Here is a 22,440-nt window from a genome sequence, read left to right as displayed (position 1 = left end):
GCAGGCCTGACCAGTCCCCCTCCACTGACACCCTCATCTGCTTAGCTGAACTCGTCCTCACCCTCAACAACTTCTCTCTCATTTCCTCCCACTTACTACAGACAAAGGGGGTGGCCATGGGTACCCTCATGGGCCCAAGCTATTCCTGCCTCTTTGTAGGTTACATGGAACAATTCCTCTTCCATACCTTCACTGGCCCTAAACCCCACCTCTTCCTCCATTATATTGATGACTGTATCAGCGCCGCCTCATGCTCCCACGAGGAGCTTGAACAGTTCATCCACTTCACCAACACCTTCCACTCCAACCTTAAGTTCACCTGGACCATCTCTGATACCTCGCTCTCCTTCTTGGATCTCTCTGTTTCCATCTCTGGCAACCACCTGGAAACCAATATCCATTTCAGGCCTACCAACTCCCACAGCTGCCTACAGTACACCTCCATCCACCCACCTTCTTGCAAAAATATCATCTCCTATTCCCAATTCCTTCGCCTCCGCCGCATCTGCCCCCAGGATGAGGCATTCCACTCTCAAACGTCTCAGATGTCCTTGTTTTTCAAGGATTGCAACTCCCCCCCATCAGTGGTCGAGAGCACCCTCGACCATGTCTCCCACATTTCCTGCAATTCATCCCTCACACCCCCTCCCCGCAATAACAGCCAAAACAGAATTCCCCTCGTCCTCATGTACCACCCCACCAAGCTCCGGATCCAACGCATCATCCTCCGACACTTCCGCTATCTTCAATCTAATCCCACCTTCAAAGATATTTATCCCTGCCTAACCTTATCTGCTTTCTGGAGGGACCACTCCCTTGCCCGCTCCACACTCCCCTCCTGCCCCACCACCCCCAGCACTTTTTCCTGCAAGCACAGGATGTGCTACACATGCCCCTACACTTCTCCCCTCACCCCCATCCCAGGCCCAAAGAAGACCTTCCCATCTAACAGATGTTCACCTGCACATCTGCTAATGTGGTACACTGTATCTGCTGTTCCAGATGTGGCCTCCACTACATTGGGGAAACCAAGCAGAGGCTTGGGGACCGCTTTGTGGAACACCTACACTTAGTTCGCACTGAACAACTCCACCTCCCAGTCGCGAACCATTTCAACTCCCCCTCCCACTCCTTAGACGATATGTCCATCCTGGGCCTCCCTGCAGTGCCACAACGATACCACCTGAAGATTGCAGGAACAGCATCTCATTTTTCACTTGGGAACACTGCAGCACAACGGTATCATGGTGGATTTCACAACTTCAAATTCTCCTTTCCCCCAACCGCATCCCAAAACCAGCTCAGCTTATCCCTGCCTCCCTAACCTGTCCCTCCTCCCACCTATCCCCTCCTACCACCTCAAGCCCCAAACCCATCTCCTACCTACCAGCCTCTTCCCACTCCCTTGACATGTCCGTCCTCCCTGGACTGACCTATCCCCTCCCTAACTCCCCACCTTTACTAGGTCTATCCCCGCCTCTTTGACCTGTCTGTCTCCTCTTCACCTATACTCTTCTTTATCCATCTTCTATCCGCCTCCCCCCTCCCTATTTATTTCAGAATCCCCTTCCCCTCCCCCATTTCTGAAGAAGAGTCTAGGTCTGAAACGTCAACTTTCCTGCTCCTCTGATGCTGCTTGGCCTGCTGTGTTCATCCAGCTCTACACCATGTTATCTCAGATTCTCCAGCATCTGCATTTCCTACAACTCTTTGCAAAACCTCTGTTAGGTCAGTAACAGTGTAATGGTAACTTGTTGTCTTAACTCAGTATATTAGGCTTAGCCAGAATCCAAATACTAATAATCATGAATTTATTTTCCAAAAATATCAACAAATGGAAAATAAATATATTCCATCATTTCATTTTGCTTCTGTCAAAATAGAAATGGTTCGACCATAGCTCTTTTTTAATGAGATAAGCAAATTTTAGAAGTGCAGAAAATAACAAAGCAATAAAGGCACATAATAAATGTATATATGCAATAAAGTAGCGGTTATAAATATTATTGCAGTGTTGCTGGAGTTAATATTTAATCTTAACAGCAAGCCAAAGTGAAAAACAGAATTAAACCTCACAAATCTAACCAGAGCTGCATTGTCCATGCATCTCAGTTCATCAACTACAAATTTAACACGTAGAAATTTGAAAAATTGATAATGCATTGATTATGCATTTGAACTTAATGTTGTAAAAGATTAACGTTCCACAGACAGAGCTGCATTATTTGAGGTAAGTCAAATCCGTAAATTTATATTACATTGACTATTTGTTTGAAAAGAAATATTCGTACTCATTAGTAAAAGCAATTTTCTACTGGAGTGTTAATTTTTAATGTAATAAAATTGTAGAAATATAATTCATGAAACAATTTTCTTTGGGTGAACACCAAACCAGCGTACTTTTTTGGAAGACTGTGAGTAAATTATCAAAATAGCTGTGAATTGGTGGTTGCTTCATTGATATAAGCTCTTCAAGGTCCAAAGACGGTCAAAGAACCTGAATAATATTGTACAGTCTTACCTTCTGCGGGTAATGATCAGGGAGTGGGGACGTAGATGATTGCCTGTCTAACATGATTGATAAGAAGACCAACTAAGGATTTCAACATTTACATTTATGATGCTAAGAAGAGCACAAATGTTTTATCACGCCTTACAAGGAATTTATAAATCACCAGCGTCATGGCATCCTCCCATCTCACACCACTATCTTCCTCAGAACCAAACAGTCCTGATGCTCTCCACTAATTTAACTTCATACTGGCAGACAACCTCCTGGCACTATATTCTTAACCTGCATCAAAACCAGACAGTTGCCTCTTTCTACCTTTCATTCATATATCTAACCATCAGAATGTAAATGTGACCCAAGCTATTATAACTGATCAAGGAAATCCTTGGATATTCCGAGGTGGGAGCACAACTGACTCATCCAGCTTCCCATTATTTTCTTCAGGCTAATAGCAGGAGTACTGTCATGCAATCACAATTCCTATTTTTATGGATTACATTTAGCTTGAGAAAGAGATGAGAACAGATCTTTATTTAAAGCATGAGAGCTAAAATAAAAACCGAAAGAACTGCGGATGCTGTAAATCAGGAACAAAAACAAAGTTGCTGGAAAAGCTCCTCAGGTCTGGCAGCATCTGCAAAGTTAAAAACAGAGTGAATGTTTCAGGTCTGGTTCTGAGGAAGGGTCTCCGGACCTGAAACGTTAACTCTGTTTTTTCCTTCACAGATGCTGCCAGGCCTGCTGAGCTTTTCTAGCAACTTTGTTTTTGTTCCTGAGTTAAAATAAATCTGCTTTATTAAATTGTTTGAAGATTCGCTCAGCATTGTTGGAAACATTGAATCCAGCCAGTGACCAGAATGATCTTCCATAGTCTTAATTAGAAGAATAAGTTGGAAAATTCTGACTTATTGCAACTTCACCACCCTGATTGAGATTCTGGTCCTTGCCCTGTTGAAACTCCTACTTCTCCAGCCACCCTAAACAAATAGCTTCACAGATTTTGGTTTGAGTCATGAGAAGGATTTTCCACTCTTCCATACTAACCGGGCCCAATTGATTCAGGGAAAATAGCTGTAGGCTCAGAAAGTGGCGTTAACAGCCCTGAATTTCAAAGGAGTGGTGAGAGACTTGCCTTATCAATTTCACATTTCATTCCCACCCTCTCCCAACTTCTACTTTTCCCAGTATTTGCTGATCTCTTATTTTCCTGCGTTGTTCCATATATTTAGCTGTCCATTTACCTCCTCTGATGTTACAGCATCACTGGGATTTCACGACTTGTGATTTCTGAGCTCTGGTGTGATGGTGAGAATCCCACCAAGAACTATCATTCTTGACTTTGAACAAATAGTTTAAACAAGCCTTTAAAATGTTCTTCTAAAAATATTAGGCGGTCTTCTTATCATAACATAATATGTTAACATGCCACAAGTATTAAATAAGTTCTGCGTGGATCACTGGAGTTTTTCAGAACTAGTTAGTTATTTGGCACACTATTGAACACTCAGTTGCACATCATTCAACAAGTTATAGAATTTTCAAAGCAATTTACAGCATGACTGATAATGTAAAAGGACGTGTAACTTCTATTTGTTTGCAGATTTCACAAACTTCAATGAAACACTCATTGGAGAAGCACAGAATCACAGATATTAGAATCTAGATTTCCACATTTGACTGAAGACTCTTGAAGTTACTCAGTTTCAAAAGACCAATGACAGTGAACACTGGCAATGTTTCCATCATTACTTCTTAAATTAAACCTTAAAATATTTTCTAAACTTTTCATAAACAGTTTCTTAGAGAAATGCGTGGGCATACTAAGACATGAAGGGGAGGTTTGTGTGTTGAGTCAGAGAAATGGATACTTTACATCTGTCTTCAACAAGGAGCATGACGTGAATGTAACATCCATACAGGAATGGAAAGTTATGAACAGGATGAATGGATGAAGAAGATGTAGTAAACAGATTATCAACACAGAAAATTGGTGAATCTCGTCCAGATGGGATGCATCCTTGGTTACTGAAAAAAAATAGAGATAGCAGGAGCACTGCTCACAACTTTTTAATCCTCATTTGATTCTGGAAGATAGGATGGTTGCTAATGTTATACCATAACTGGAGAAATAGGAGCAGTATGAATGAGGAAACTATAGGCCACTCAACCAAACATCAGTGGTGGGGAAGTTAATGAAAATCATTATCAGGGATAGAATAAACTTCCATCTGAAAAGACATGACATTAATAGAAAAATATTTACCAAAGGTAATTTGTGTAGGACTAACTCAATTACATTTCTTGGTTAGGTAATAGATAGAGTGATACCAACAGAGAACCCGATGCTGTATATGTGGACCTCTTAAAAATATTCAGCAAAGTGCGGCAAAGAAGGGTTATCATGAAGTTGGAAGCCTGTGGAATTAAGAATAATGGTTGGTATAGGTGCAAGATTGGATCTGAGGCATGAAGAAAGGGTCGTAGTGGTGAGCTGTTTCCCAGGCTAGGAGGTGACTTGCAGTGACATCTTACAAAACTTTGGGTTCCCTTCTCTTTACAACTTTTAATGACAACCTATATTTGATTGCAGGGAACACTGTAAAGGTTGCAGATAATGCAAAATTCGGCGAAGTCGTCAATCATGATGCTAATAGTTATCTAGTCTAAAGTGAAACAGATAGGATGATGAATGAGAGATAATGGGAACTGCAGATGCTGGAGAATCCAAGATATGAATGGACAAATTTATGAAAGATGGAATTCAATGGAGAGGTGTGTAGTGTTACAGGTTAAGAGGACAAATATGAAGAGAAAGTTTAGTATAACGCCCAGTTGAGAAAGAATGAGCCTGCTTCTCTTTCCTCGATCTCCACAGTTAGACACAACAAATGTTTTCATTTTTCTTAACTCAAAGCTACACCTCTCTACAAACATTCCTTAGTTTAATGGGTGCAAACACTGAAAAAAATAAGAAAGATATGACTTCCAGCACAAAGCCTTTGTAAGATGTAGCTGGTTCAAAAAGAAGCTAAAACAAAATATAGCTCAGAATCCTTTGGGGTCTCAGGTTAAACCACGTGATAACATTTTAACCCCTGACCACAGCTGGAGAGTTGATTTCTTGAACTATCAGCAGAAGCAAATATTGCAGTTACTTTTTAAGTGCCTAGTTTCCTGATATTTCTTTCCAATCAGTGTTGTAACCAGGCATTTTTCTTCTTGAGAAATATAGATAGAAAGTCTTCTCCAACCTGTGTTCAATTCTGCAATCTAAAATCCATCCCCCTATTCAGCCAAAAAGGCAGACGAAATACAGATTGGTTGCATATTCCATGTCTGCAGAAGTTATATTTTCAAGCTTGCTAATTGCAAGCAAGGTCCATTCTCCAAAATGTAAATGTTCTCATAATAAGTAAAAACAGGAGATGAACATTTTTTTCACTCCTCCCATTATGGCTGACTGATTTCATTGCACTTGGGTAAAATGTTAATTTCAGCTCTGCCTACTTTCTCTTTAATTCACCTTGTTTTCATGTAACATGGCGAATCTGTATGGATCAGGCGATGCCTGAAGACACACCATGAGCAAGTCAGTGTTTTTGATCCATTTGAAGTCACGGATGTTAAATCAGCCACGGGAACTCAGAAATCAAAAGCATCATCATGACAGGCACAAGTCCGAAAATTGTTGATAAAAAGAGACCTTTGCGTTCGTTTGCGCAAATTATTAAAGGTAGCAAACAAAGCTGATAAGGAGGTCATAAAGCATGTGATTACTTGTGGTTGTGAGTACAGGATCAGAATTTTAAAAGAAAACAAAATCATCAACTTTATAAATCACTGATGATGCTTCAACTGAATTCTTGCAGACAATCTCAGGGACCAAGCAAGATACAGAAGCATTAAGTTTCAAGATCGTTACCAGAAATTTTCTGGAGATGAGTGACTTCATTAATGAGGAAAGGTTTAGAAAGTTAGCACTGTCCGCCAGGAAAGAGAGAGGGTTAACAGGTTACCTAACAGACTTTTCAAGGCGGTGAGCAATTTTGGGAGCACAAATTGGGAGAAACAGTCCCACTGATTAGTGGATCAATCACAAGAGATGGTAGATCTGAAATTATTGGAAGAAGTTCTAAAGGGGAGAGGAGAATATGATTCCATGGATAATTTAAAAGGAAATTAGACGTGCTTTAAGATGAAAAATATACAGACTATAGGCAAAAAAAGCACTGAGCAAGATATAATAATGAGTGCGTAGTGAAGAGTTCACAAAATTTCCTTTCTCCTGATAAGTCTACAGGTTTTTCATGCCACAAGTGGCACTTTCGCCATGTTGCTGACTCCAGTCCTTTAATTGGAGGGTGTCCTTCAATTCCAATGGGATCATTTTCTTTTGATGGACTTCTTGCTGCTGGAGATCTTCGGTATTAAAGGGAGAAATGTTGCCTACAAATGCCATTTTCATGCACTTTTTAACGCTTGGCAAGTCAAACTAGCTACTTTAATGCTGGATAGCGGGGCTTTTCATTTGTTACCATATGTTTTAAGCATTGAAATAAATTAATGGATTCCTGAAGACAATTGCCTTTAAAGTGCTGCTATAATATTTTATCTGAGTTAAATTATTTCCAACATAATCCTTTGCACAGAGATTGGTGAGATTGTGGAACTCACTACCAGTATGAGGTAGCTGACGTGAATAGTAAAAATGCATCTAAGCAGAGGTGAGATAAGCATATGAGGGAGAAGGGAATAAAGGACACTGCAGATGAGGTTAGACAAGGAAGGACAGATGGAGGTTAGAATGGAGTTTAAGTGCTGTCATGTCATACAGCCTGTTTTTATGTTATAGATCCTACATAATTCTGTGTCATTCTTCAAGTAAGATTCGCCAGAAGACTTCAAAGCCCGGTGTCAGATTACCAATTATGTTTGCTATTATAGTTGGAGGTTTAATCACATAACATTTCAACCATTTGATGTCAACTCAAATGGCACTTGCTATCTTATGTCCTATCATGTAAAAAAACGTCATAGTAGGATACTTAGAAAATGGCAATGTGATCAGGCTGAGCCAACATGACTCTGTAAAAGGTGTTTAACCAATCCACTTGAACTTTTTTGACAAAACTTTATTCGTGGGGATAAACAGAAGATGGTAGATGTGATGTTGTTGGATTTCCAAAAGTCATTTGTTAATGTGCCACATCAAAGGTGAATACAGAAGACCAAAGAATATTTTTCAGATCAGTAAACTATAGCTGTAAATATTAACAACCTATATTAATGATATGGACAAAGGACACTGATTGTGTGGTTGCAAAATTTGCAAATGACACCAAAATAGGCAGGAAACTATGCTCTCAAGAAGAGAGTTGCAAAGCAATTCAATCAGATTAATTGAGCGGGCAGGAATTTAGCAGGTGCAATATATCCATTTATGCAGGAAGAATAGCATACCATTAAAATAAAGAGAAATTACCGAACTCAGTCGTTCAAATGAATCTGGGTGTCCTTTTTTTTAGATGCCCCCATGGGGCATGCACATTGCTGGCAAGAGCAGCAATGATTACTTACCCCCAAATGGCCTTTAACTGAGTGGCATACTAGATTATTCCGTGTTGAAAGTCATAGTTAGGCCACATGTTTTTCTCTAAAGGTAATTAATTAACCCAACAGGTTTCATATACACTGTTGCTGAGACTAAATTTATATTCCAAAGTTATCACTTTATTTGAAATTTCACCAGGCGCTTTAATGGGTTTTGAAAATGTGCCCCAAGAGTTTTAACCCTTTGATGGGAGTTAACTAACCATTAAGTACACCGTGCTATTAAGTACATAGGTATAGCAAGTGATTAAGAAGGCAAATGGAATGTTGTTATTTCATTGCAATTTATATTGCATAATAAAAGGGCATTTTGCTGCTGTTACAAAAGGCGTCAATGGGACAGAATCTGGAGCATAGTGTACAGTTTTGGTTACTCACATTAAAAATGAGACGATTTATTTACAGGCATATCAGGTTCACTCGACTCATTCTTAGGTTGATAACAAAGTGTGAAGCTGGATGAACACAGCAGGCCCAGCAGCATCTCAGGAGCACAAAAGCTGACGTTTCGGGCCTAGACCCTTCATCAGAGAGGGGGATGGGGAGAGGGTTCTGGAATAAATAGGGAGAGAGGGGGACGTGGACCGAAGATGGAGAGAAAAGAAGATAGGTGGAGAGGAGAGTATAGGTGGGGAGGTAGGGAGGGTATAGGTCAGTCCAGGGAAGATGGGCCGGTCAAGGAGGTGGGATGAGGTTAGTAGGTAGAAAATGGAGGTGCGGCTTGGGGTGGGAGGAAGGGATGGGTGAGAGGAAGAATAGGTTAGGGAGGCAGAGACAGACTGGGCTAGTTTTGGGATGCAGTGGGGGGAGGGGATGAACTGGGCTGGTTTTGGGATGCGGTGGGGGAAGGGGAGATTTTGAAGCTGGTGAAGTCCACATTGATACCATTGGGCTGCAGGGTTCCCAAGCAGAATATGAGTTGCTGTTCCTGCAACCTTCGGACCGCAACTTTCCCCCCGCAGTGGTCGAGAACACCCTTGACCGCGTCTTCCGCATTTCCAGCAACACATCCCTCACACCCCGCCCCTGCCACAACCGTCCTAAGAGGATCCCCCTCATTCTCACACACCACCCCACCAACCTCCGGATACAACGCTTCATCCTCCGACACTTCTGCCATCTACAATCCGACCCCAGCATCCCAGACATTTTTCCATCCCCACCTTTGTCTGCTTTCCAGAGAGACCACTCTCTCCATGACTCCCTTGTTCGCTCCACACTGCCCTCCAACCCCACCACACGCAGCACCTACCCCTGCAACTGCAGGAGGTCCTACACTTGCCCCCAAACCTCCTCCCTCACACTCATCCCAGGCCCCAAGACGACTTTCCGCATTAAGCAGAGGTTCACCTGCACATCTGCCAATGTGGTATACTGTATCCATTGTACCCGGTGTGGCTTCCTCTACATTGGGGAAACCAAGCGGAGGCTTGGGGACTGCTTTGCAGAACACCTCTGCTCGGTTCACAATAAACAATTGCACCTCCCAGTCGCGAACCATTTTAACTCCGCCTCCCATTCTTCAGACGACATGTCCATCATGGGCCTCCTGCAGTGCCACTAGGAACCCGAAGGTTGCAGGAACAGCAACTCATATTCTGCTTGGGAACCCGGCAGCCCAATGGTATCAATGTGGACTTCACCAGCTTCAAAATCTCCCCTTCCCCCACCGCATCCCAAAACCAGCCTAGTTCGTCCCCTCCCCCCACTGCATCACACAACCAGCCCAGCTCTTCCCCTCCCCCCACTGCATCCCAAAACCAGCCCAGCCTGTCTCTGCCTCCCTAACCTGTTCTTCCTCTCACCCATCCCTTCCTCCCACCTCAAGTCGCACCTCCATTTCCTACCTACTAACCTCATCCCACCTCCTTGACCTGCCCGTCTTCCCTGGACTGACCTATCCCCTCCCTACCTCCCCACCTATACTCTCCTCTCCACCTATCTTCTTTTCTCTCCATCTTCGGTTCGCCTCCCCCTCTCTCCCTATTTATTCCAGAACCCTCTCCCCATCCCCCTCTCCGATGAAGGGTCTAGGCCCGAAACATCAGCTTTTGTGCTCCTGAGATGCTGCTGGGCCTGCTGTGTTCATCCAGCTTCACGCTTTGTTATCTTGGATTCTCCAGCATCTCCAGTTCCCATTATCTCTCATTCTTAGGTTGAACAGGTTGGACCTATAGCCATTTGAGTTTAGAAGAATGAGGGATTACCTTGTTGAACCATTTAAGCCCTGGAGGCAACTGGGCAGGATGCACATCAGGAGGATGTTTTCTTCTTGTGGTGATAACTAAAACTAGGCAATGTAGTTCATGAATGAGAAGGCTCCTTTTTTGACAGAGATCAAGCCAATTTTGTTTCTATAGAACAGTTATTGGAATGTGGATTCCCTTCTTCAATGGTAGTGAGTCGTATTTAAGGCTGAGTTAGATAGATTTTTGATCGACATGGGAGTAGATGATTATGCGATACAGACAGAAGAATGGAGTTCAGACCAGATGAACCATGAGCTTAATGAATGGTGAAACAGGCTCAAAGGGCTAAATTATCTATTTCTGTTTCTAGCTGTAAGTTCCTATGAAAGGAGATTGTTCCTTTATCCTGCTGTGATCATACAATAGACTAAACTAAAATACAATTTTAGCACAATTCAAACTTAAAAATTTTAATCTTTCCTTTCAGAGAAAGTTTCAAGTTCCTAATTATAGTGATCTACAGATCAGCATCATGGCGGCAGGTGAGTCAGAAAATAACAAAATCACTAATGAATAAACCAATCAATTTATTTATAAACAAGTTAATAAAAATATATAGAGAGGTAAATTTCCAGAATATGACTGGACAATGTGCCTTTAGAAGCATGTTATTGTATATTAAAAATTATTGAAAATGTCTTTTTACTTCTTTAAACAAGTTCAACAAGTTTCAGAATTAAGCATGTTTGATACATTTGCTTGTTTCAAGAATATATGTTTGACTAGTTCAACAAATTTGTTTGCAAATGAAACAATGCTTTTACCAAATGTACATTTCTTTTAAACTTATATAATAAAGGCCACAGAATTAAAAATAATCTGTCAGTCTCAAGTGGTGGGAAAGTGTTTGCACCCAACATCCAAAGTGATAAGTCCTCTGGACCTCTGAACATCTCCATGGGCAACAAGACAATTGTTAATCACTATGGAGGTAATTTCACTTATTATTATCATGCGTTTGTTCAACAATTTGGATACTTTTAAAACTTTTTGTTTTGGATTTAGATTTACAATTTGAATGTTTCTTTTATTTCAGGAGCTTACGAAAAAAAACTTTCAGGTATGTGATAAAATGAATCAAATTGATGCTGTGATTCAGGAGCAGAGCGAAAGGTAAATGAAATCAACAGCCAAGAAAATGTGAATTCTGATAATTTTCTGAAAAAGAATCTTCTTCATGAGGTTGTGGGCTTGCTCGCCGAATTGGCTTGCTTTCGTTCAGATGTTTTGTCACCATGCTAGGTGACATCATCAGTAGAGCCTCCGATGAAGCGATATTATTCTACTCTGCTTGGAATTTATACTGTTCAGTCCGTTATGGTGAGTAGTGTCATTTCTGATTTTATTCTGTATCGGTTTGAATATGAAACTCATATACAAACCCATACAGATCAAAACCGGAAATGACACCAATCACTGTAATGGATTGGACAGTATAAATTCCAAGCGGAATAGAATAATATTGCCTCATTGGAGGCCTCACTGATGATATCACCTAGCATGGTGACAAAACATCTGAACGAAAGCAAGCCAATTCGGCGAGCAAGCCCACAACCTTGCCCATAGCCTGAGCTGCAGATCTTTGCCAAAATTTTAATCTTCTTCATATCGTATTTTCTACATGTTCAACTCACTGTGATTGTAATATTTTAATTTTGTTTTTACTCAGATCTAGCTAGTTGCTCGTTGCTGAACTCAACTAATACTTAATGGATTAGTTCATTTAACTGGAAAATATAAATATTAGCCTCAAACTGCTTTCCATGTGCAATCTGCATACTCAGCCTAGACACAACATTGTCTTGTTTGTTTTTGTGTGCCATCTCCAATGTCAAGAAGATTTCCAAGCTTGCCTATACTTCTGAAGATGTCATATTAGACTCAAAATGTCAACTGTGGCTCTTACTCCATAGATGCTGCCAAACCTGCTGTTCTCCATTATTTTCTGTGTTTGTTTCACGTATACCACAATGAAAGAAATTGGTTGCACAGCTTTTGATACCAATATCTACATTCACGTCATTATCAACCACTCCCAAACATCAGTGCATGCAAACTGCAGCATATCTACGATTACGTCATGTGAACAAAGACCAAGAGAAGTCCACTCTGCCCTTTGAGCCTAGTCCACCATTCAATAAGATTATGGCTGATCTGTTTTGAACCTCAATTCCAAATTCCTACATATCCCTGATAGTCTTTTGTCTCTTCCATAATCAAGAATCTATCTACCTCTGTCTCAAGAATATTTAAAGATTCTGCATCGACTGCCTTTTGAGGCAGAGAATTCCAAAGACCCTCAGCTCTGAGAGAAAAGAAGTTTCCCATCTCCGCTTTAAATAGGTGCCCACATATTTTCAAACTATGGCCCCTAGTTCTTGATTCTCCCACAAGAGGAAGCATCCTTCCAATATTTACCCAGTCAAATCCCTTCAGGATCTTAAATGTGTCAATCTGATTCTTCTGAGCTCGAAAGGATTCAGGCCTAGCCTGTGTAGCCTTTGCTCATAAAGCAATCTGCTCATTCCAGGTATGAGTCAAGGAAACTTTCTCCGATCTGCTTCCAAAGCAATAACAACCTTCTGTAAGTACAACGACCAATAGTCCACACAATATTCCAGAGGCTATTTCACCAATGCCCTGTATAATTGAATTATAAACTCCGTGCTCTTACATTCTTGACATAAACCATTACGTTCTATTAGTTTTCCTGACTACTTGCTGTTTCTGTATACTAACCTTCTGTGATTTGTGATGTAGGACAGCTGGTTCCCTCCTCATCTCAGAGCACTGCAACTTCTCACTATTTAGATAATAGGCCTTTTCTTTCTTCTTTCTGCCAAATGGACAATTTCATGCGTTTCCACAACTGTACTCTATTTGCCAGGTCTTCCATTACACCTCCTGATCCAACTCCATATTTTAACTTGCTGTGAACGACCCCGTACCCTTTGACTTTCCTCAATATCTTTTGTCCAGTTTTATAAAGCCCTGACCTCGCCACATCCTTAGTCCCTGTAACCCAGCTACCGCATCATTACTCCTCTCTCTAACTTCATTCCTTACTTCTGGGGTCGGGTGCTTTTCCACAAACTGGGCTTCCTGAGATTTCTTCAACACTTCTTTCCTATTGCAAAAACCAAATCTGGAAGTTCCGGTGACCGACAGGTCGGAGATTTGTGGAGAGTCATTTCTGTAACCGCTACCTTTTCGTGTCTCCATCACAGGGACTGACTTGAAAAAGCTCAAAGTCATCCACAAAAAAAAATCAGAAGAGGCGGTTGAATACCTGATAGAAACCGAGAAGAAAGGGAAAAAACGCGTTTTGCTGCGTGAGCGATTTATTAACGTGCGCATCACTGAGGGCGACAGCAGCGAGAATGCGAAAGAGAAGTCTGAAGAGAGGGTGATTGAATATAGGGACATTTTCAGCCCTGTGTCAGGACAGAGCAGGGAGCCTCTGACGGTTGTTACCAAGGGGTTGGCGGGGATTGGAAAATCAGTCCTCGTCCAAAAACTCATCTATGATTGGGCTACCGGCGCTGCCCTGTCTGAATATGATTTCATTTTCAGTTTCCCTTTCCGGGAGCTCAGCCTGCTGTCCACAGTGAAGCAAGAAATCAGTCTGCCTGACCTGGTCAAACAGTATTACCCCTACATTGAAAAATGTGCCAGCTTGTTGGCCAATGAATCGATCCGAATGCTGTTTATCTTTGACGGTCTGTCAGACGGCGACCTGGAAGTGGACTTTAACAAACACATTGTCTACCGAGATGTGACCGGGGCGATCGCATTGGGAGCCCTCCTCGTCAATCTCATCAAAAAGGAATTAATCCCAACGGCTTCCATTTGGATAACTACGCGACCCGGGACCAAAAACAGCATCCCTGCCCATAACATCAGCAGGGTGACTGAAATCACAGGATTCCGGGACCAGGAGAAGGAAGATTACTTCCGCAGGCGATGCGAAGACCAGGCATTGACCCAAAGGATGCTCCAGGTCATGAAGAAACAGAGGAACCTGTTTTTCATGTGCACGGTCCCCGCTTTTTGTTCGATTCTGTTCTCGGTTTTGGAAACCGTGTTGGACGCTCAGGATGAGATACCGCAGACACTGACAGAAGTGTACTCTCACTTCCTGGTGCATTTGATTTTATTCCAAGAGGAAAAGCTTGAGGTTGTGAATAAAGACACGCAGGTTAGGTCGCTGAAGTCAAAGCATGACTCAATCCTCGCGCTGGGGAAGCTGTCCTTTGAAAAAAGCAACATCAAAGGCTGCGACACCGTCTTATTCAGTGAGGAAGAGTTAAAACAGAACAACATCGAGCTCTCCTTGGTTTGCGGTGGGCTTTGCAAAGAGATTGCTGACGGCAGCAAATCTAACTATTCCTTTGTCCATTTGGCAGTGCAGGAGTATTTTGCAGCCCTCTATGTTTTTCTTGCCTTTTACAACCAGAAGAAAAACGTTCTCGGAAAGAGTTTTAAACTGTTTGAAAAACAGAGCTATTCCCAGATTTGCAAAGAGGCTTGTGCATCTGCCATCAAGGATGGGAAAGGTCGCCAGGAATTCTTCCTCAGATTCCTTTGCGGACTGGGAACTGCAAAAAGTCAGCAATTTTTGGAAGGGCTCCTGGCCAGTGATGGGAAAAACAAGGAGAGAGACGACTCAAAGAAAATCGCGAAGTTCTTGAAGAAAACCTTGCAGGCAAACATTCCTCCGGAACAAACCATTGACATTTTGCACTGTCTGAATGAGCTGAATGATACCTCTGCCCTCGAGGAAATCAAAGCTGCTTTCAAGTCTGGGAACTTTTCTTCCGGGAGCCTGTCTCCTGCTCAGTGCTCGGCGCTGGCTTTTGTTCTGCAGATGTCAGAGGAGAGCTACCAAGAGCTGGATCTGTCAATGTACAAACTGCCATCCATTGGCATACGCAGGCTGCTGTTAACCGCAAACTACTTCACCGGGATAAAGTGAGTGTTCACTAATCCTCCACAGGTCACATCATTTCCTACATTGGCAACAGTCAGTTTTTTTTTGAGTTCTGAATTTACGCAACATTCGGGGCATTCTCCGTAGCTCCAAATAGTTTTTTTAATCAGTCTAATATGCTTGGATGTTTGAACTCCATTTGTTCATTTGGAACATTCCCCATCAAGTCTCCACCAGGCAGTTCTTAACATGCAAAGCACCTAGGGCTGTCGTGGCACAATGGCAGTGTCCCAATCTTTGAAGCAGGAGACCTTGGGTTCTGGTCCCTCTTGCTCCAGACGTGTGTTGCAATACCTGCAAACAGGCTGGTTACGAAAACCCGAAAGCCTAGATTCCTATCTCGAAATGCGTTTGTGATAACCCCATAAGGCCTCTGGATCCCTTGATAAAGCAGGCCCGGGGATGGGTCTGTAGAACTGATTACCCTATGTATCCCACAAGTAGTGGCTTCTTAATTCTACCCAAACATATTCCTGCCGTTTTGTTTTAATTTATCCACATTGCTTGGCCAACATTTATTGACCATCTCAGTTAAGAGCCAACCACATTGCTGTGGGTCTGGAGTCACATGTAGGCCAGCCCAGGTTAGAATGGCAGTTTCGTTCCCCAGAGAACATTAATGTCACGGCAGAATTTGAACCCAGGTCCCCTGAGCATTACCTGAGTTTCTGGATTAACAGTCCAGCAATAATACTATTAGGCCATCGCCTCCTTTCTATCAAATAATTCCAACCAGTCCTCCTACACAGCTTTTATTCTCATTTTCAATTCCTTCGTAACAAACAAAATCTTCAAAGGAGACACAACAAAGAAAAAGTTTAATGCCTTAATGATTTTTCTCCTCGATTACACACCACCGACAGGTTCCCCTCCAAGCCTGTCACCATCCTGATTTGGAAATACGTGGCCATTCCTTGAGTGTCCCTGAGTCAAAACCCTGGAACTTCCCCTTTAATGGCATTGTAGGTGTACTTACACAAAATGACCACGGCAGTTCACGAAGCAGTTCGCCACCAACTGCTCCCGGGCAGCTCGGATGTGCAGTAGTTGCTGGTCAGCCAGCAAAGTCCACAAAGTGTTAGCAACCCTAATATTGGCATCACCATATAACAAATAATTGGACCTGACGTGTGGATTAGTGGTTAACATTCATATCCTGTGGTTGAAAGGTATAGTTTGAAAGCCGATTCTGGCAGTGCTACAGATTGAAGCCTAGCTCTGAAATCAGGGTTGATATCCAACAGGCTACATTTCCTATGAGTGTGTGTAAATCTCATCATATGGATTATGACAACCCATAAAGAATGAACCACCCTTTCAGCTTGTATGACATTAGTTATAAACATGAAAGGCATATTCATTACAAGCATCAGACCAGCAAATGCCTGCAGCAGAATTAAATGACAGAGATGTTTCCAGTGTGCCCACTAGAGTTTCTTTGGTTGGCCGCCCATTTTAGAATAGTCATTAGAAAATTTCAATGTGATTTCTAAACATTACACGCTGGGAGGAATGCTCTGCAAACATTATCATCAAAATATTTATAATCCTTTCCCCCACTGGTTATAAATCACAGTTTTAAAAAAATAGCGGGACATATCTCAGTGGAGAATCATATGACATACCGAAAGATTTCAGAAGAGAAATCCAGTATAACCAAATTCTAAGTTTACATAATGGTCTGTAAAGCACTTTGGGACATGCTGACATCGGGAAAGGTGATTTATAAATAAATGTAAGCCATTTCTTAAATATTCTTTATCTACAATGGTAACGCAATTGCAAACAAAAGTGATGAATCATGTTTAAATTATGCTTACGCTGTTGGTATTTATTTATAAATTGTTCATACTTAGATTATCTGGGGCCAACATCAGAGACTGTGGAGTCAAAATACTCACAGATGTAATGCGAAGCCAGGATTGCAAATTACAAAATGTGAAGTAAGTTGGAACATGTGTAAAGTATTAAGCAAAGTGCTATGATGCCACTTTTTTTTATTGTGGACACTTTCACATTGTCAAGAGAAAAAAGATGTGGAGACAATGTCTTTGTATTTAAGAAAGAATGCATTGTATTTTAAATACAAACAGTCTTCTAAATGATATTTTCCCATCTTTTTGTGTTCTGTAGGTTAGATGGAAACAATCTTACTCATAAAAGTTGTGAGCACCTTGCTACTGCTCTGGCTGACAACCACAAGATAATCCTTTTGGACTTGAGTGATAATAATATACAAGACAAAGGTTTCATTTTACTTTGCAAAGCGCTAGAAGCTCAGAAGTGCTCACTACAAATGTTAAGGTGAGCAAGTTCTTAAGGTTGTAATTATGTTGCAAGCATCAGATAGATATAAAAAATACATTTTTTTGTTCATATTTGATGGAAGCTTTAAAATTGTTTTCCTGCAGGTCATACATGAGCAATGGATTTGTATGTGTATGTGCCCATATGTTACTGTTGGAAATCAAAAATTCAATACAAATTAACCTTGCAGAAATCCTTTCAACCTAAAAGGAAAATGTTCGTTTATCTCACACTCAAAGTCTTTAACAAACAGTGAAATTAGCAAGACAGATGCACAAAGATTGGTTACAGATAACATTAAAAGTTATATTTATAAAAATGGGATCACTTCAGTCTTTATGGTATTCATGCAATTTTTAAAGTTGATATTTTAAAGTTGAAATGATAATTGCCAAAAGTGAAAGCTTTGAAATCATAGACTTTTATCCACAGCTACCTTGCCTTCCAGCATCAAATCGCTGGAACTTAATTGAGCAGGTAAGCTGGGTTGATTCGGAAACAGGTTTCAAGGAAGATGGAAGGCTCCTTGTTTTTAGCTATGAAAGAACAGCACCTCTGGATGTTCCAAGATAACAAAGTGTGGAGCTGGATGAATACAGCAGGCCAAGCAGCATCTTAGGAGCACAAAAGCTGACGTTTCGGGCCTAGAACCTTCATCAGAAAAGGGGGATGGGGATGGGGCAAACCCACAGACAAGGGTGGCGCAGTGGTAGTATGGCACACTGACCTCTACATCGCTGAGGCCAGACGCCAACTCTGTGACACCTCCTCCTTGATCCCTTGATCATGACCCCACCCTCGAGCACCAAACCATCATCTCCCAAACCACCCACAATCTCATCACCTCAGGTGACCTCCCACCCACAGCCTCCAACCTCATTGTTCCCCAACCCCGCACCGCCCGATTCTATCTCCTTCCCAAAATCCACCAACCTGCCTGCGCTGGTCGACCCATTGTCTCTGCCTGCTACTGCCCCACCGAACTCATCTCCACCTATCTGGACTCCATTTTCTCCCCCTTGGTCCAGGAACTCCCTACCTACATCCATAACACTACCCATGCCCTCCACCTCCTCCAGAGCTTCCAATTCCTCAGGCCCCAACACCTCAATCTCACCATGGATGTCCATTCCCTATACACCTGCATTCTTCATGCAGACGGCCTAAAGGCCCTCCACTTCTTCCTATCCAGCAGACCCGACCAGCCCCTCCCCTCCACCAAGACCCTCATCCGCCTAGCCGAACTCATCCTCACCCTCAAAAACTTCTCTTTCGATTGCTCCCACTTCCTACAGACAAAGTGGGTGGCCATGGGTACCTGCATGGGCCCAAGCAATGCCTGCCTCTTTGTAGGTTACGTGGAACAGTCCCTCTTCCACATCTACACAGGCCCCAAACCCCACCTCTTCCTCCGTCACATTGATGACTGTATCGGCGCTGCCTCGTGCTCCCAAGAGAAGCTTGAACAGTTCATCCACTACACCAACACCTTCCACCCAACCTCAAGCTCACTTGGACCATCTTCAACACCTCCCTCATCTTTCTGGGCCACTCTGTCTCCATCTCAGGCAACCACCTAGAAACCGTTATCCATTTCAAGCCCACCGACTCCCACAGCTACCTAGAATACATTTCCTCCCTTCCACCATCCTGCAAAAATTCCATCGCCTATTCTCAATTCCTTTGCCTCCGCTGCATCTTCTCCCTGAATGAGGCATTCCACTCCTGTACATCCCAGATGTCCTCGTTCTTCAAGGACCACAACATCCCCTCCCACAATGATCGAGAGCGCCCTCCACCAAGTCTCCCGCAACTCATCACTCACACCCCGTCCCCGCAATAACCACCAAAAGAGAAACCCCTCATCCTCACATACCACCCCACCAACCTCTGTATACAATGCATCATCCTCTGACACTTCCGCCATCCACAATCCGACCCCACCAGCAAAGACAATTTTCCATCCCCACTCTTGTCTGCCTTCCGGAGAGACCACTGTCTCCAGGACGCCCTTGTCCGCTCCACACTCCCCTCCAACCCCACCACACCCGGCACTTTTCCCTGCAACCGCAGGAAGTGCTACACTTGCCCCCACACCTCCTCCCTCACCCCTATCCCAGGCCCCAAGAAGACTTGCCACATCAAGCAGATGTTCACCTGCACATCTTCCAATGTGGTTTACTGCATCCACTCTACCCATTGTGGCTACCTCTACATTGGGGAAACCAAGCAGAGTCTTGGGAACCTCTTTGCAGAACACCTACACTCAGTTCGCAGTAAACAACTGCACCTCCCAGTCACGAACCATTTCAACTCCCCCTCCCATTCCTTAGACGACTTGTCCATCCTGGGCCTCCTGCAGTGCCACAATGATGCCACCCGAAGGTTGCAGGAACAGCAACTCATATTCTGCTTGGGAACCCTGCAGCCCAATGGTATCAATGTGGATTTCACAGGCTTCAAAATCTCCCCACCACCCACTGCATCCCAAAACCAGCCCAGCTCATCCCAGCCTCCCTAAACTGTTCTTTCTCTCACCTATCCCCTGCTCCCACCTCAAGCCACACCCCCATTTCCTACCTACTAATCTCATCCTGCCCCCTTGACCTGTCCGTCCTCCCTGGACTGACCTATTCTCTCTCCACCTATCTTCTCCTCTATCCATCTTCGATCGGCCTCCCCCTCTCTCCCTATTTATTTCAGAACCCTCTCCCCATCCCCCTTTTCTGATGAAGGGTCTAGGCCCAAAATGTCAGCTTTTGTGCTCCTAGGATGCTGCTTGGCCTGCTGTGTTCATCCAGCTCTACACTTTGTTATCTCGGATTGTCCTGCATCTGCAGTTCCCATTATCTCTGATTACTTCTGGATGTTCAACTCGTTTACAGCAGACCTGTAGCTGTTCCTCGGACATCCTCTTTCTTTTCTCCCTCTTGCAGGCATTTTCCAAAAATATATTTTATTCATAAAATTTGTAGACTGATATTAAAAAATATTTCAGTTTGAAAATTTCAGGAAATGCAATAAAATTTAACATAACTTCATGCAGCATTTTGCACTGTTTGGTGCCTCATTGTCTTGCTATTTAAAGTGCACATTCCATGTGAGTCATACAGCTTGAGAGCAAGAATTACAAATTGAAAATGACAGAAAGTGCAATAGAAATAAACTTTACTTTGTACACCATGTTCCATTCGGAGGTGCACAATACGATTTCAGTATTTTTAATGCTTACAACCTACATTTCTTGTCAGGCAGCAAGGCCAAGATGTTGCACGGTTTCCAGCCCCTCGCTGTAGTCAGACTGAAAATATCTTAGACAGTTATTCTTCTTCTCTGTTCCTCAGTCGCGCTGCCTTAGATTTTGAATAGTTTCCCTTCATGATGTTTCTCTCATCGTGTTTCAAGATAGTTCTTAAGTAGGCAGTCTTGTATCACTGTACAGATCTCAGAAAGGCCCTGTACCTTGAAGTCATCAAGACTATGTGATGCTGTAGTCGCAAAGGTCTCCATCATAGCCTGTGATCGTGCATTCAGTTAGTAGCCAGCAGTTAAGCAAGCAGCCAGTCAGTCAACTATGGATATGATGTAATTGAAATCTAATAATCACATAATGCAGACTACATATGTAAGCCTGAGATGTTGTATTAGTGCATGATTATTTGTTTTTAAATGTCCAGATACATGATTCACTACAAACCTAATTTCCTGTGATGTATGTTGTAGGGGCTAAGATATAGAAATGCATGAAGCGTATCAGGTAACCTTCTTGCCTTTTTAGCGAGCATGAAACCCAAAGACTGACACTGTCCCAAACTGTCGGGTCCTGGTTTTTGATGAGGAAATGAATTAGGCTTGGCCCGGAACTTAATTTCATCCATCACCTCTTTCTTTATGTCATTTACTCTACAAGTTTCTAACCATTAATTGTATGCCCCATGTTTCCATGTTTGCTGAGAGAAGAAAGAGTTGTTCTCATCTCCAGGGAAAACCATTGTCTGTTTGACACGCTAAATTTCAAAACTCTTTACATGCTGATTTATTTAATTGTAATCTACTGAAAACTTTTCAGAAACTTGGCACGGTGCAGCGGTAAATTCAGGTGATTCTTGGGAGCCAATTCTGAGGCCCACCATGCAGTTCTTTACGAAACCTGTACCTCATAACTGTACATCATGGCAGTAGATTTATACCATTATAACAAATTACATTTTTATATTGAAGTTATTAGAAGAGAAAGTAATATTCAAAAGTCAAAGCAAATAGTGCTTTTCCTGTCTTGTATCTGCCTTTATTTCATACTCACCTGCTCGCTTGGCAGAGGATTCCCAATTTAAGAGAGGAATTGAAATCAGAAAATAGATATGCAATTAGGGGATTCATGTTGATAGTCAAACTTTGTGGGGTCGATCACCAAGTCATCAAAAATAAAGTACTATTTAAATTGTATTTGTCAAGATGACTGAACGAATAGGAATCAGCTGGGAGAACTGCGTTAAAATGCAAATTGTGAGTGCAGCAATAATACATCTGTGTCTTTTAGTGCTTCTGGCATTTTGCGTTGAAATGTATTTTGTTTTATCTCCATAGTGTTGGTGGTAATAAACTAACATCCGCTTGTTGTAAGGACTTGGCTAAAATGCTTGGTGTAAACAATACTCTGGTAGAGCTGGACCTGAGTCATAATAGAATAGGTGAGAATGGACTACAAGAACTCTCTGAAGCACTGAAGAATGAAAGTTGTAAATTACAAAAACTTGGGTATGTAATCATTG

At 42.4% G+C, this 22,440-nt stretch overlaps 1 protein-coding gene across 1 annotated transcript in view; it reads left to right on the top strand.

The window, feature by feature from the left end:
* Positions 1–2,079: 2,079 nt before the first annotated feature.
* The window catches only part of LOC125457429 (NACHT, LRR and PYD domains-containing protein 3-like), a 34,387-nt gene continuing 14,026 nt past the window's right edge, over positions 2,080–22,440 (top strand). The window contains exons 1-8 of the mRNA XM_048541607.2: positions 2,080–2,230; positions 10,799–10,853; positions 11,171–11,302; positions 11,408–11,431; positions 13,599–15,342; positions 17,218–17,304; positions 17,495–17,665; positions 22,256–22,426. Coding sequence (XP_048397564.1) covers positions 10,844–10,853; positions 11,171–11,302; positions 11,408–11,431; positions 13,599–15,342; positions 17,218–17,304; positions 17,495–17,665; positions 22,256–22,426 — 2,339 coding nt within the window. The 5' untranslated portion in view covers positions 2,080–2,230; positions 10,799–10,843. The remainder of the gene's footprint in view (positions 2,231–10,798; positions 10,854–11,170; positions 11,303–11,407; positions 11,432–13,598; positions 15,343–17,217; positions 17,305–17,494; positions 17,666–22,255; positions 22,427–22,440) is intronic.

The sequence above is a fragment of the Stegostoma tigrinum genome, chromosome 14 (genome assembly GCF_030684315.1).
Source record: "Stegostoma tigrinum isolate sSteTig4 chromosome 14, sSteTig4.hap1, whole genome shotgun sequence".
Lineage (NCBI taxonomy): Eukaryota > Metazoa > Chordata > Chondrichthyes > Orectolobiformes > Stegostomatidae > Stegostoma > Stegostoma tigrinum.
This window is presented reverse-complemented; position numbering and strand designations above follow the sequence as displayed.